At 37.9% G+C, this 12,446-nt stretch overlaps 1 protein-coding gene across 2 annotated transcripts in view; it reads right to left on the bottom strand.

The window, feature by feature from the left end:
* The window catches only part of SEL1L3 (SEL1L family member 3), a 38,512-nt gene that overhangs the window by 10,903 nt on the left and 15,163 nt on the right, over positions 1–12,446 (bottom strand). The window contains exons 8-17 of one of the 2 annotated variants that reach the window (XM_027457292.3): positions 12,230–12,362; positions 11,326–11,472; positions 10,737–10,939; positions 8,848–9,027; positions 7,088–7,207; positions 6,336–6,476; positions 5,168–5,230; positions 2,923–3,099; positions 1,211–1,338; positions 441–524 (exon numbers count right to left, since the gene is read on the bottom strand). In XM_027457292.3, the coding sequence (XP_027313093.3) occupies positions 441–524; positions 1,211–1,338; positions 2,923–3,099; positions 5,168–5,230; positions 6,336–6,476; positions 7,088–7,207; positions 8,848–9,027; positions 10,737–10,939; positions 11,326–11,472; positions 12,230–12,362 (1,376 nt within the window). Of the gene's footprint in view, positions 1–440; positions 525–1,210; positions 1,339–2,922; positions 3,100–5,167; positions 5,231–6,335; positions 6,477–7,087; positions 7,208–8,847; positions 9,028–10,736; positions 10,943–11,325; positions 11,473–12,229; positions 12,363–12,446 lie in introns of both variants that reach the window. The other variant, XM_027457291.3, reaches the window with a different exon arrangement.

The raw sequence follows: 12,446 nt of genomic DNA, 5'->3' as shown, positions 1-12,446 counted from the left end.
CTGGAAAAATCTCCAAGAACATAGTGAGCTTAACTAATAGGAGCATTTTATTTACACACTGGTTTAGTTTGCCTTAACTTTTTACCTATACTCCTTGGGATGATCAATACCTTCCTTTACAACCTGCATACAAGGGCCCTCCCATTGTTTGCTCCACTTATTTATATACAGCCACTTGTAATGTGAGTTTGTGGGCTCTAGATGCAACACTATTTCACTCCACAAACTCTCTCTCTTTTTCTCTTTTGATCCTGTCAAATGGTTGAATTACAGTTCAGGTCAACTCCTGCTTCCCTGTATGTCAATAAGTGTTTTGACACAGATTTCAGTGGTGCTACTAGTATTTTTTTTGAGGTGATGGCCCAATGTTAATTGTTTTATCATGCTATCAAGTAATAAAAAGATGGAACATGAACTTGAAGAGAACAGAACAAACATACCATGAGAGTTCCAGATAAGCATTGAGTGCTTTTCTGATGACGTGACCTAAGTAACCGTTCTTCTCTGCAATATGTTTTGCCCAGCTGTAGAGAAAAGGACAAACAAAGAAATAAGAACAGCTGTGCTGCAGTAATGTTACCCCAACTCACACTGACATGAAGGACACGAAGGATATGGGATCACCTTCTGACTTACTTCGTAAAATAAACTGTGGGATTTCACAGTAATTACTGCATCAGTGGTGCAGGTGTTGACTGAACAAGAACATAATTACCCATTCATCTCCATGAACGTACCAGAGACGTCCTGTGCTTTTTCTTGGCCAAATTATTTGATTTTTTGAAAAACGAAACCAAAAAACCTTAGTGATATAAGTGCTATAATTTCTTATCAGTCTTTTTATACCACATTGAAAGCTGGTCATCTCTCACTAAAGAAATATGTGCTGTTTTGTTACACACAGTGGTTTTTTTTTCTTTTTATTTCCCTTGGAACAACTTGGAGAGCCTACATACTTGTGCATCTACAAGTTCACCAGAAATACTCAGCATCACTCAAAATCTACTGGTCATTTAAATAATACACATACTCATGGGGATCAAACTTTACTGCAGAAGAATTCTTTTTTCAGGGAGGTCAGTAAGATGAAGTAAAGAATATTTTGACTTAAAAGGTATTTTTGACTTAATTGTGGACTTAAAAATCATCAATAATCAAAATAATCCCACCAGAAATATATTCTCCTTTAACAAATGATTTCATTTCTTACATTACAGCTTTTTCTGGATCTCTGGGGAAGTCTTCCATATTTCCTGTGATGTAGTACAGAGAACATCGTAAAGTCCCTTCTATATGTCCTCCTTGAGCAGCTTTATAGAAATAGTGCGCAGCTACTGTCTGCAAAGAAACAAGACAAAACTAGCAACTCCATATTATTAGTGCTTATTGAGTTTTGTTTCCCAAGTCTCATTTTATTAAATAATTTCAAAGCAGAAGTTGGCTAGTGCAGGCCAACCACTTTTAACTGCTTTTAGTGTACTTAAGTGAAATGAATTCCTCTCTTCAACTTTTAAGAGTTTAGGCCAGAAAAAATTTTAAAAAACTGAAATTCTGAACAATAAATAGAAAAGTGTCTAAACATACAACTGACACCTGGTGGTATACAAGCTTTATGAAACTAAAAATAGGTACTAGTAGAGAAATTAATAAGGAACCCTGGAGAACAGACATAGGCCGGGACTTTTACAATGGTGAGACCTAAGTGAAGGCTGGGGAGCAATAGCAATGCTCAGGATGCCTTGCTGTGTACAACTGTGCTTCTCAAGTCTCTGAAACTTTTATAAAAGGTAACTCAGACTGAGTAGGCAGGGCAGAGCCATAAAAGCAGGAAGGATGTGTGATTCTCTGTGTCTTACCCTTAGAAAGAGCAACCTGTAATGTAAACCAAAGCAACATACAGCCTGAAATAACTTATTTCAGGAATTTTTAAACTATCTGTATCTGTTTTCTGTGAGTGATCAAAGACTTCAGAGTGTCCTTCACTGCCATAACAAAGTACTTCCTTCCCATAGCTTTCATCAGTAATGAAACCTGGGCACTTTTAATGGTACTCTTACAGCCAGACTGCTCTGAACAGTGTATTTCAGTCCCCAGGGAAGGAAAACATGTTTGTCAAAAGCACATGTTGGTGAGCACTGCTGCTGGCAGCAGAAATGCTCGCTGTCTGGAGTACATCCAGATCTCAGAACCCACAGGCCACGCTGAAGGCTTCATTTAGCTCTGAGCACAAGGTCTGCTTGCATTTCTTACAGCCTGCCTCACTATGTTTGTGCTGTTGGTTGAGAACTACCTACAAACAGCATTTTTTGCAAAGTTAATTAATGGAAATATAATCAAAGTAAACCTTTCTTGGTAGGGAAAATACATGGTTCTTACTGACACACACAGAATTAAACAGGCTATATCACAGGAAGACACAGTGGCAAAACACTGCCATCTACCATGGTTATGCTAAATAGCTACATTTGTGAGTCTGGCTTGGAAGTCTTTTAATGCAGTGCCGAAGTTTGCAGAAGCAATGTGAATACAGCATAGCTGCTTACAAGTTCAGGGACAAGATTCTGTTGCTTTTTTCTATAGGGGAAAACATCCTTCCCCGTAAAGTACCAGGGAAGTCATCAGGGCTGAGAAACTAGTTTGCTTGACCCAGGGTCAAGAAAAATTAGGAGCTAAACCTGCAACTGCTTTGCTTCTAAACTTTAGGAGCACAAACGCACACAAAGAAGCACAGCTGAGAAATTTGAGTAACATCACTTTCTCTCTCTCTGAGCAATCTGACTGAATTGCCCACTACCACTCTTCTCTGTGACGAAAAGCACCAAAAACTGACTCAGAGTAAAGACAGCCATCTCAAGAATGAAGTCAAAATTTGTAAATTGGGCTCCAATGTAAAGAAAATAACACTACAGAATATTTACTCACTTGATTTCTACTGGGTACTCCAGGGTAAATCCCATCTAAATAAAGGACACCGAGGTTGTAAGATGCATCTGGATTCCCCAGTTCTTCAGCAAGTAACCAGTGTTTGGCTGCTTTTCTGTAGTCTCTTTTAAAGTTGTGGTAATACCATCCCAGTCCATTCACTGCTTGTGGCAAGCCCTTAGAGAAGAAGGAAAGCAGTCTCAGATCATGCATCAACTCTGCCTTGTGTCACATTGCAATTTCAACCTGCTGCCCAATTTTGGGTCTTGTCATGAGCTTGCCTGTCTGGACATCTGGCACATACATCCAGTCAAAATTCCCATTGGGATGGAGGTATAAAAGATTTGCCTTTTTTTTTTTTTACCTCTCCACTTCTTTTCCTTATGGCCTCATGTTGACCACAAGAGATTATAAAGTCACTCCCTCAGAGCCTCCCACTGCTCATTAAGGAATGATTCCACCCTGAAACCCAGCTACTTTGTCTTATTCTACAGAGCCTCAGCCATGTCTGCATTCAGACCCATACTTGGTGACAGGAACAAACTGTGAAAGTTTTTCACTGATTTCCTGTGCAAAGCCTAAACGAGAGAGGTATTCTTGTGTGCATCTGCAGTGGAGCTAAGGGAAGGCAATAAGAAAAAACAGGGAGATAACTGCACTTCCAGACAGGATTAGCAATCAAAAAACCCCACTTCTTTTAAACTCAAACATTTCTATAAGAATAAATAGGAAGCAATTAACACAGAATTTTCCAATGTTCTCAAAACACGGCTACGTGTTTTATTTGACTAACCCCACACAGATCTTTTTAATACTGTGCAACACACTGAGTTGCATCGTTAACTCAGTAAGCACGGATTGTAAGGAGAAAATCTTCCTGGGACACAGTTTTTATTTTGGCTGCAGTGAGTCACTGTCTCCTTGTACAAACTCATGTCATGGATCATATGGTGGCTGTAAGTTTGCCAGCAGTTCAAATTACTCAGCACCAACAGATAGGTTTGGACATGCTATTTTCTCTTATTTGAGAATGGATGTTTAATAGGAACCCTGCCAGAAACAGTGACATAAGGTAAAAGCTACCTAAAAAAAAGTCTCAGTGCACAAATCCAAGCTATTTGCTTGCTACCATCTGCCAAAAGCTTCTACACTGCACAGTCTCTTTCAGTGACCCCTGTAGTAAGAACTGTATACTACTGGCACTTAGGAAGGCCCTCTGGAAAAGGATTTATTTTCCTTTCAAATTGGAACAGTGTTGCTTGCTTAGTCATTAAAATCCAAAAGCAGTTCAACTTTTCAATAATTATAGTGTTATTTTTCTACAAAAAATGTACTTGGGATAATAAAAACTTAAGTATCTGAGCCTAGCAAAGGTAAGCAAATTGTTGTCTCTAGGCTGTTCCCAGAAATTTGCTCTTCAGATCCTGAGTTAAGGGACATTTGTCATATTGTGAAAGCTATTCTGTTTATTCAAGTCTTTCCCAAACTCTCAAAAGAACAGGTAGTCTCTTGTGTTTCAAAGAGATAACAGAAACAGTAGTTTCTTGGTGGTGGTCCATAATGAAGTCCCATGGACATTACCAGAAATTTAACTAGTTCTGGTTTTCTGGAGCAAGGAAGGTAACCAAGATCTAGGTACGTTTTTTAACAAAGCAAGGTAAGAAACAGATCATAGGCTGCGTACCCTGACAGTACTAGATCAACAAAAGGAGCAAGGCTCTTCTTCTCTGTAGTGCCTGTCAATGTTTTCCCCAGCCATTAAAAAATTAGAAGGCTTTGGGACATCCTTTTCTTCTCCTTGACATAGGAGAGATGTCCAGAGAGAGCAAGTATGGCCTTTTTTACATTCACCAGCATGCACCTACAGAGACTGGCATGTCAAAAACTCAAGCTTGGTGGGTGCTTTCATGAAAAAATATTTTTAGTATGGTCTAAAACAAAATGCTTCGGAACACGAGACTAATACATACTCTTGGAAAAACTACTCACTCCCTAAGTCACTTAACCATCAGCAAGTTCAAAAAGACGTAAGGAAAGAAAATTCTTTTTCTTATGTAAGTTTGGCTGATTTTTGAGTGTTCTACTCCCTCAGTTAGGGAAAATAAGTCTTTTGACATTCATGGTGAAAGCAACTGGAAAACCAACTATTTTTTACACAGAATTATTATACGTATTTCATATAAAGCAAAGATCATTAGTATTAGCACCTCTCATAGTAGTTTTGTGACAAAATATAGTATTTTACCTTGGCTGCTGCTTTCTTCATCAATTCTAATGCAAGCTTTGTGTTCTTCTTCACACCTTGGCCCTAGGAAATGGATATATGAAATAATCATCGTTTACAAATACAGAATACAGGTTAATGAAAATTCACATAATTGAAAATGCATTTTAACATTGATACTGTTATTTACTAGATGCCATTCAACTTCAAAAAGCTACCATTTAAAATGCAGCTTTGTGCCCATCCTTCATTCACAGCTTTACAAAACCTTAATGATCCAGTCTAGGAAAAATTATTTCACCATAAGATCCACGTGATTTTTATGGGTAAATAATATCACACACATTTAATTTTAAGCAGCTAAGGAAAAATTAATAGCATCATGGATTGTTCACAATTTGGTAATGCACAAGAGCTCTCAGCTTGCCTGAAAAAGGATGTCAGAGTGCCTCCAGAGGAAATACACAGATGTTACGCTGATGATGTCCATATAAATAAATTCCAGACACGGGTCAAATAGACTACGGATGCTCAAAATTAACACAAACAAAACTTAAGCAAGCATTTTGCAGAGAACAGCCCTCCAATGTCAAAGGAATGAGATGAACATCTAGCAGATCTGTACTAGTATCTCTAATTTTTCATACTGTAGACTGTCTTACAGACAACACGGTTTAGCTGATACTGCTTATTTGACTCAGCTGGGGTTGGACCTGAGTTTAGCACCTGTTGTCTATTGCTTCTAGTAGGGAAAAAATAACTTCATCAGGGGACAATTAACACCTGCTCAAACAAAATCCCGACTTAGAGATCTAATAAAGGGCATTCTAAGACATTATAAGAAAGGATCTAACTTTCACCTACAACTCTACATCCAGGCCTTTCCCTGCTACTTGTTCAGATATTTTGAGCTAACAAGCTGCTAGGAATAATTAGGGTCTAGAATTTAGGTGGTGTTTTGATCCTGAATCTGGTCTAGGAAGAAACTGACTAAACTCATTTTCACTTGTCCTTTTTAATAGTTTTTTGACATGTCTGGTAAAAATCAACACCAGCTCTATTGAATGGTTTTCAGAGTAAATCCAAAATCACCCATATACACTCTCACAACGCATCACTGTGGATAATTCAGAAACATGGATGTTTCTAAGGAATGATTTTTGAAGTGAACACATGAAACATGACTTACCTTAAACAACACAATGGCGTAATCATATATTAACACTGGATCTTCTGTCTCTGTTGCACCCTTTGCATACCATTCTATTGCTGCTTCAGGATTTTTTGCCACTCCTTGCTGGCCCCAAAACAGCATCTGAGCCAATCGTTGCTAAAAGAAAACAAGGTAAACACCAACATCATAAATATTAGTACTGAGATTGGAATTTTCAGTGGAACCAACTTTTGCAGGCTTAGATGGACTTTAAACATGTGAAGAAACTAGTTATGTGTCCTTAATAGTTTGGAAGCAACTAGTATCAGGAATATTCACGGGATTTCCCAACGACGGAATGTACTGATAAAAAACCTCCAGTAGGGTTGGCTTTTATAGACCATGAAAGTCTGGCTTGATTTAAGTGCCGAGGTATGTGATAAAGGCAGTGGTAAACGTATGCAAATGATCCAGTACTACAACACTGCTGCTGATCCGACTGCATCACGTCAAATACAAATCCAGGGAAAATGATCAGACAAGGAGTTTGCTAAGTCTCGGTAACTCTTCCCTTTTACCTTCCTTTGTTGTTATAGCTGTTTACATGGTCGCTAGACATTACCTGACAAAAACAAGGGATATAGTTCAAGCTTATAAATAATAAGTAATTCTGGGTTTATAGAGAAAAAGTCTGCTTCACTCTTCTCTGCATCTTTCAAACGTAGTCTACAAATGCACATACATACGTGTGTATAAAATCAAGAAGGGAGAAAAGTACTACTTTATACCTGTGCAGCTGCATTTCCTCTCGTTGCTTCATGCTTTAACCACATAAAGACATCACCATTTTCTTTTGTTTGAGCTTTTAGCAGTTCATCATCCATCAGCCTTATAGTCTCAACAAATGCCTGAAGAGTAGGTGAACAGAATAAAAAATATTACAAAGGATTTCACACACCTGCCCTCCAATGAAAAAGTTGCCTGTTTTCTATTTCTCCTTAAAAATTCATTGGTCAGTTCTGAGTTTTAAAATTCTCACCACCTCTTTGCTGGCCAGAATGTTAAGGGACACCCTTACATCAGTTATAGTACAAAGACCTAAGTTCACTCTACATTGGAAGAGTCTGGAGAAATATCAACAGCAGAAGAAAATCTGTTTTAAAAGCACAAAGTGATTTTGTTGACTGAACTTAAAACAAAAGGAATAGAATTTTCTTTTTTTTTCTTTTTTTTTTAAGGCTTTTTACCTTGTAGAGAAATCTCTCTCAAAACAAAACAAAAAAATGGCTGGCAGACAGCTTAATGAAGACATGCCCTACAATGCAGTGTTTGTACCTAGGTGATTCTCTGCTTGTTCTTCAGCAAAGTCTATTGTTTATATAATAACCAGTAATCATTCTTTCAGAATTCTAGTACTGGCCTATCTTGAATAGTCTTTACAGATAAAGCTGTGCTATCTGCTGCTCAGCACCTAGTTCTGAGGTCATTTTGCCATAACTTTATCTCCTCCCATAGGTATTTAACAGCCAAATCTTTTACATTTGATTATAGAAAAGGTAGAAGTACTGAGAGGATAATTCATATTTTGCTTGAACTTCCTGATGCTTGGCTGCTGAAACAGCAGACCAGATGTTTAATAATGATGGCCAGTAATATTAATGATTAAAAGTCTGAGTGAGGTATTAATGCCCAGGAGCAAGACTTACACTTTACTGAAAGATATGCATGTGGACAATTCTGGGGATTTTCGATTAACTTTGATTTGTTTTCCCCCTTCCTATGAAATGAAGTAATGATACTTCATTCAAGGGAGTATCAAGGGATACTTCATTCAAGGGAGTATAGGTCAAGGGAGGTGATTGTCCCGCTCTACTCTGTGCTGGTGAGGCCTCACCTCGAGTACTGTGTGCAGTTCTGGGCACCACAGTATAAAAAGGACATGAAACTGTTGGAGAGTGTCCAGAGGAGGGCTACGAAGATGGTGAAAGGCCTGGAGGGGAAGACGTACGAGGAGCGGCTGAGGGCACTGGGCCTGTTCAGCCTGGAGAAGAGGAGGCTGAGGGGAGACCTCATCGCAGTCTACAACTTCCTCGTAAGGGGGTGTCGAGAGGCAGGAGACCTTTTCTCCATTAACACCAGTGACAGGACCCGCGGGAACGGGGTTAAGCTGAAGCAGGGGAAATTTAGGCTTGACATCAGGAGGGGGTTCTTCACAGAGAGAGTGGTTGCACACTGGAACAGGCTCCCCAGGGAAGTGGTCACTGCACCGAGCCTGACTGAATTTAAGAAGAGATTGGACTGTGCACTTAGTCACATGGTCTGAACTTTTGGGTAGACCTGTGCGGTGTCAAGAGTTGGACTTGATGATCCTTAAGGGTCCCTTCCAACTCAGGATATTCTATACACATAATTTGGGGGATTTTATAACAATCAGATGTGTTAATACTTGCAAATGAAGATTAAAATATTCTGTTCACATAATTAATATTAACATATGAAAAGTCATTTGCACAGAAAATAAATCCAGATACATGTAGAATTCTTTTACCTGTTCCCCTTTTATAGTGTGCTGATCCAAGGACGTCTTTATTGCAATATTACTGTAATAAGCATACGACAGCTCCAAATCAATTGGATAGTTATTAATGCCTTGGTAATGTTTATAGCCAAGATTCATCACAGCAAGTCTCTCGTTCCCCTGAGCACCAACCAAACTATACAGCAGTCCCTGGCAAAAATCGACAAAAAAAACATGCATGAATTCACTGCATATCTCATACATTTAGCATTTTTGTGATTTACAGGGAACAGAGAGTTCATAATGGTAGCTGATATACTAGCTATATGATGTAAACACAGTAACAGAATCAAGCATGATTCAAAGTAGCTGAAGTTTCCCTTATATGCAAAGAAAGCTTTGAAAGAGAAGTTAGATTCTCTAATTCCTTTTAAAATATCGCCTTTACACTGCAACTGCGAAGCGTGTGGTGATTTTTAATGCCACTTTAATATAGCATTAATTATATTTTGATACTTTTTATACTCGTCAGTGACATATTTCTATTGTTACTGACATCAACTAGAGTTTTAGCACTGAATTCAGTGGAAACAGATGGAGGCTAACAAACAGCGTGTAAAAACTTTACCCTAAGGATCTGACAGGATGAGGAGGTTGGGACTTGTGGCTTACAAGATTTTAGCACAAAGCTCCCTTGAGCTACACATTATTTGGTCCTAGAAGTAGTCTAGGTACTGCACATTTGCCAATGTTATTTTCAACAGCACTACAATTTTTCACCTGCACTGCAATAAAAACAGCAGTTCCCAATCTGCACTGGGTATTAAATTATTTCCTACGCTATATGAAGCAGATCCAATAAAGAAACTTGTTAGCCTCCATAATTAGTAATAGGTACACTTCATAATTAGGGTATAAAAAACGGTTCCTGTCTCAGGTTTCTTGGGTTTGTGAAACAGAAGTCAACTTGGTCTCTCAGGATTTCTTTTGATTAGTGTCCAGTAACTACATTAGGCAGATCTGTTATTCTTTACAAGCATTTTACCTTACACTATTATACCATCGTTAAATATCTTTTGGCATTTTCAGTACAGCCCTCTTCCAGTGACAGATACACTTTTCATTTGACCTTGCAATGGACTCCAGAAACATTTCAGTTACTTGTAACTTGCCCAAGAAGTAGGGAGTTCACAATGCGGTTGCTCAGCTGAAGCATGGTCATTTTTTCCCCCCAAAATATTAAGGTATTTCCCTACTCTACCCAATTTTAGACACCTACAAGCAACCTAGATGGTTTCAGATGTTGCCACATTTTTTTATTTTTTTTTTTTAAACAATTGAACGTAAGTTCTTAAAACCAAAGATTTAACTGCTAAGACTTTGGATTGCAGTTACCAGGTCTCCACCACAGAAACATTAACTATCTAAACCTTTCTACTGTGGTTACCTTTAATAATTTGATCATATACTCAGTGCCACATTTTTGTACAGAGTACCATGGGACTTCTTTTCTGACTCTGCTATGCAACCTTTTCACTTCAGGAGATTTGCCTGAAGATAGATTTTTTTCATACCCATCTACAAAGGATGACTTGAGTGTTACTCCCTCATCCTACGTCCTCAGCAACTGGGAAAAGAAGCACGTTCCATGCCATTCAGCTTACCACCACTTTTAGGTCTTATTAAATCATTAATTTCCCTGCTATAAGGACTTCATTAAGACTTCATTTCCATTGGGTTATTTAGGAGTAACTGTATTAGAGAATGATTTCAGCTGCAGCCTGAAAAAGGATCTGGAGGCCATTTCATATATATATATATATTTTTAAATTCTACTGATCCTAAATCTATCCCAGTTTTAACTTGCCTTTAAAGGTAATCAATTTCACAGACATAATGAAAAGTATTAAATATACTACCTTTGTACGATCCACAGGCACGCCAAGCCCTGTTTCAAATATAACTGCAAGGAAATAGGAAGCCTTATGGTATCCACAGCAACTGGAATCCACCAACAAAGGGACAGAGGAGCCCATCTTGCTTAGGCCATCAGCACTGGATAAATCTTTTGCAACCTTCTCAAATATCCTCTGGCCAACTTCTAGAACTGCATCACTTTCATCTTCTAACACAAAAACACAACATAGGACAATGTTAAAATCAGGAGTTAAAATCAGGAATGGATTTCCCTTCTCTGATTTAATACAACAGAGTCAGATTCTACTGTTTCTCATGCTGAAAGGTATTCTCAATACAGACAACAAAAATTCCTAGGTATTGTTGAATAGGAAAGGTGAATAAAAATCCAAAATCAAAGTAACTAACCACTGAAAACATCTCTCTACTTCCATCTACGTAATAAGCCATCCTTTGCAGTGCAATACAGAAGCCTTTACAAAGTTAGATGATGCGAAAACAAAAATTCATGAAACATGAACTGAAGCCAAAGCATACCAACTTAAATTACATATATTGTGGAATTATTTCAGAGCAGTAACATATGATTACCATCTGGAGCACTGAAATCCATCTCTTGCAACATTTTGAACAAGGTGTGGTACTTTTCCCTGAGTTCTTTTCCCCACATGAAGGCATCACATCTGGACTTTTCTCCGTATTTGCGAAGCTGCTCTAAGTAATAGTTTTCAGAGTAACCTTGAGAAAACAACATATTCAAGTAAGACATGAAAGCTGACTTGGCTGTTCTGTAAACAAGCCTCCAGTAGAACAAAGATGTTTCAAGGGTACATTAAAAATTCATGGGCAAGATGGACACTTCTTTAGCACAAAGCAGTATTGAAAACTGATACAGCTAGCATAAGCTGCTTAAAAATACATAAGATTTATTCTATTCTCTTCCATAATATTGCCACAATGCACGTAATCAAATTCTAATTGGAAACACAAGTTTCTGTTCAGCACGTATTTAGACTATGATACTCTTCTTTGATTAAAGTGCTTTGGTATAAGCCTGTCAATTGCTTTATATTAGCTGACTGTGGAAGAGACACTGTAGCAAAAATGCACACATTTTGGGGAAAGGGCTTAAAATACCTTAAAATACCAGGATGACTTTAGAGTAATTTGGGAATGAAACCAAAGAGAGGTAATTGAACAGCTTCCATTTAAACTTGGAAACGTTTCTTTGTCCCTTTGTGTACCTGTCTTATTCAAGAAGAAAAATGACAAACATGATTTAAGTTTGGATTCTACTGCACAAAAGCTTCTGCAGGAACAAAACCAGTTTTAGCTACCAGTAACAAGGGTAAACTCTTAAAATTGCCCTTTTCTTTTTATTCCTATGACCAAATTTGAATTTACTTTTGATGATCATTAGCCACAATGTGGTAAAAGGAAAGAAAACAGGTTTCCAAAGATGACAGCTTTAAATTCATTTCTCATGGATACTTACAATTTCTTTGTGCTAGTTGGCCTTGCCTTACAATATGTTTGTACTCATAAACTACTTCTTGAATGTCCATACATCTCTCATAGTAATGTTCAATTTGTTCCACTGTTTCTTTGTCATAAAGAGGGTTAGAAATCTAGAAAAAGGCAAATGATGAATAAACGTCATCTACAGCATCTGTTGTTTGTTGCCTATACCTTAAGAGTGTTCTAGGAAATAA

Source organism: Anas platyrhynchos, chromosome 4 (genome assembly GCF_047663525.1).
Source record: "Anas platyrhynchos isolate ZD024472 breed Pekin duck chromosome 4, IASCAAS_PekinDuck_T2T, whole genome shotgun sequence".
Classification (NCBI taxonomy): Eukaryota; Metazoa; Chordata; class Aves; order Anseriformes; family Anatidae; genus Anas; species Anas platyrhynchos.
This window is presented reverse-complemented; position numbering and strand designations above follow the sequence as displayed.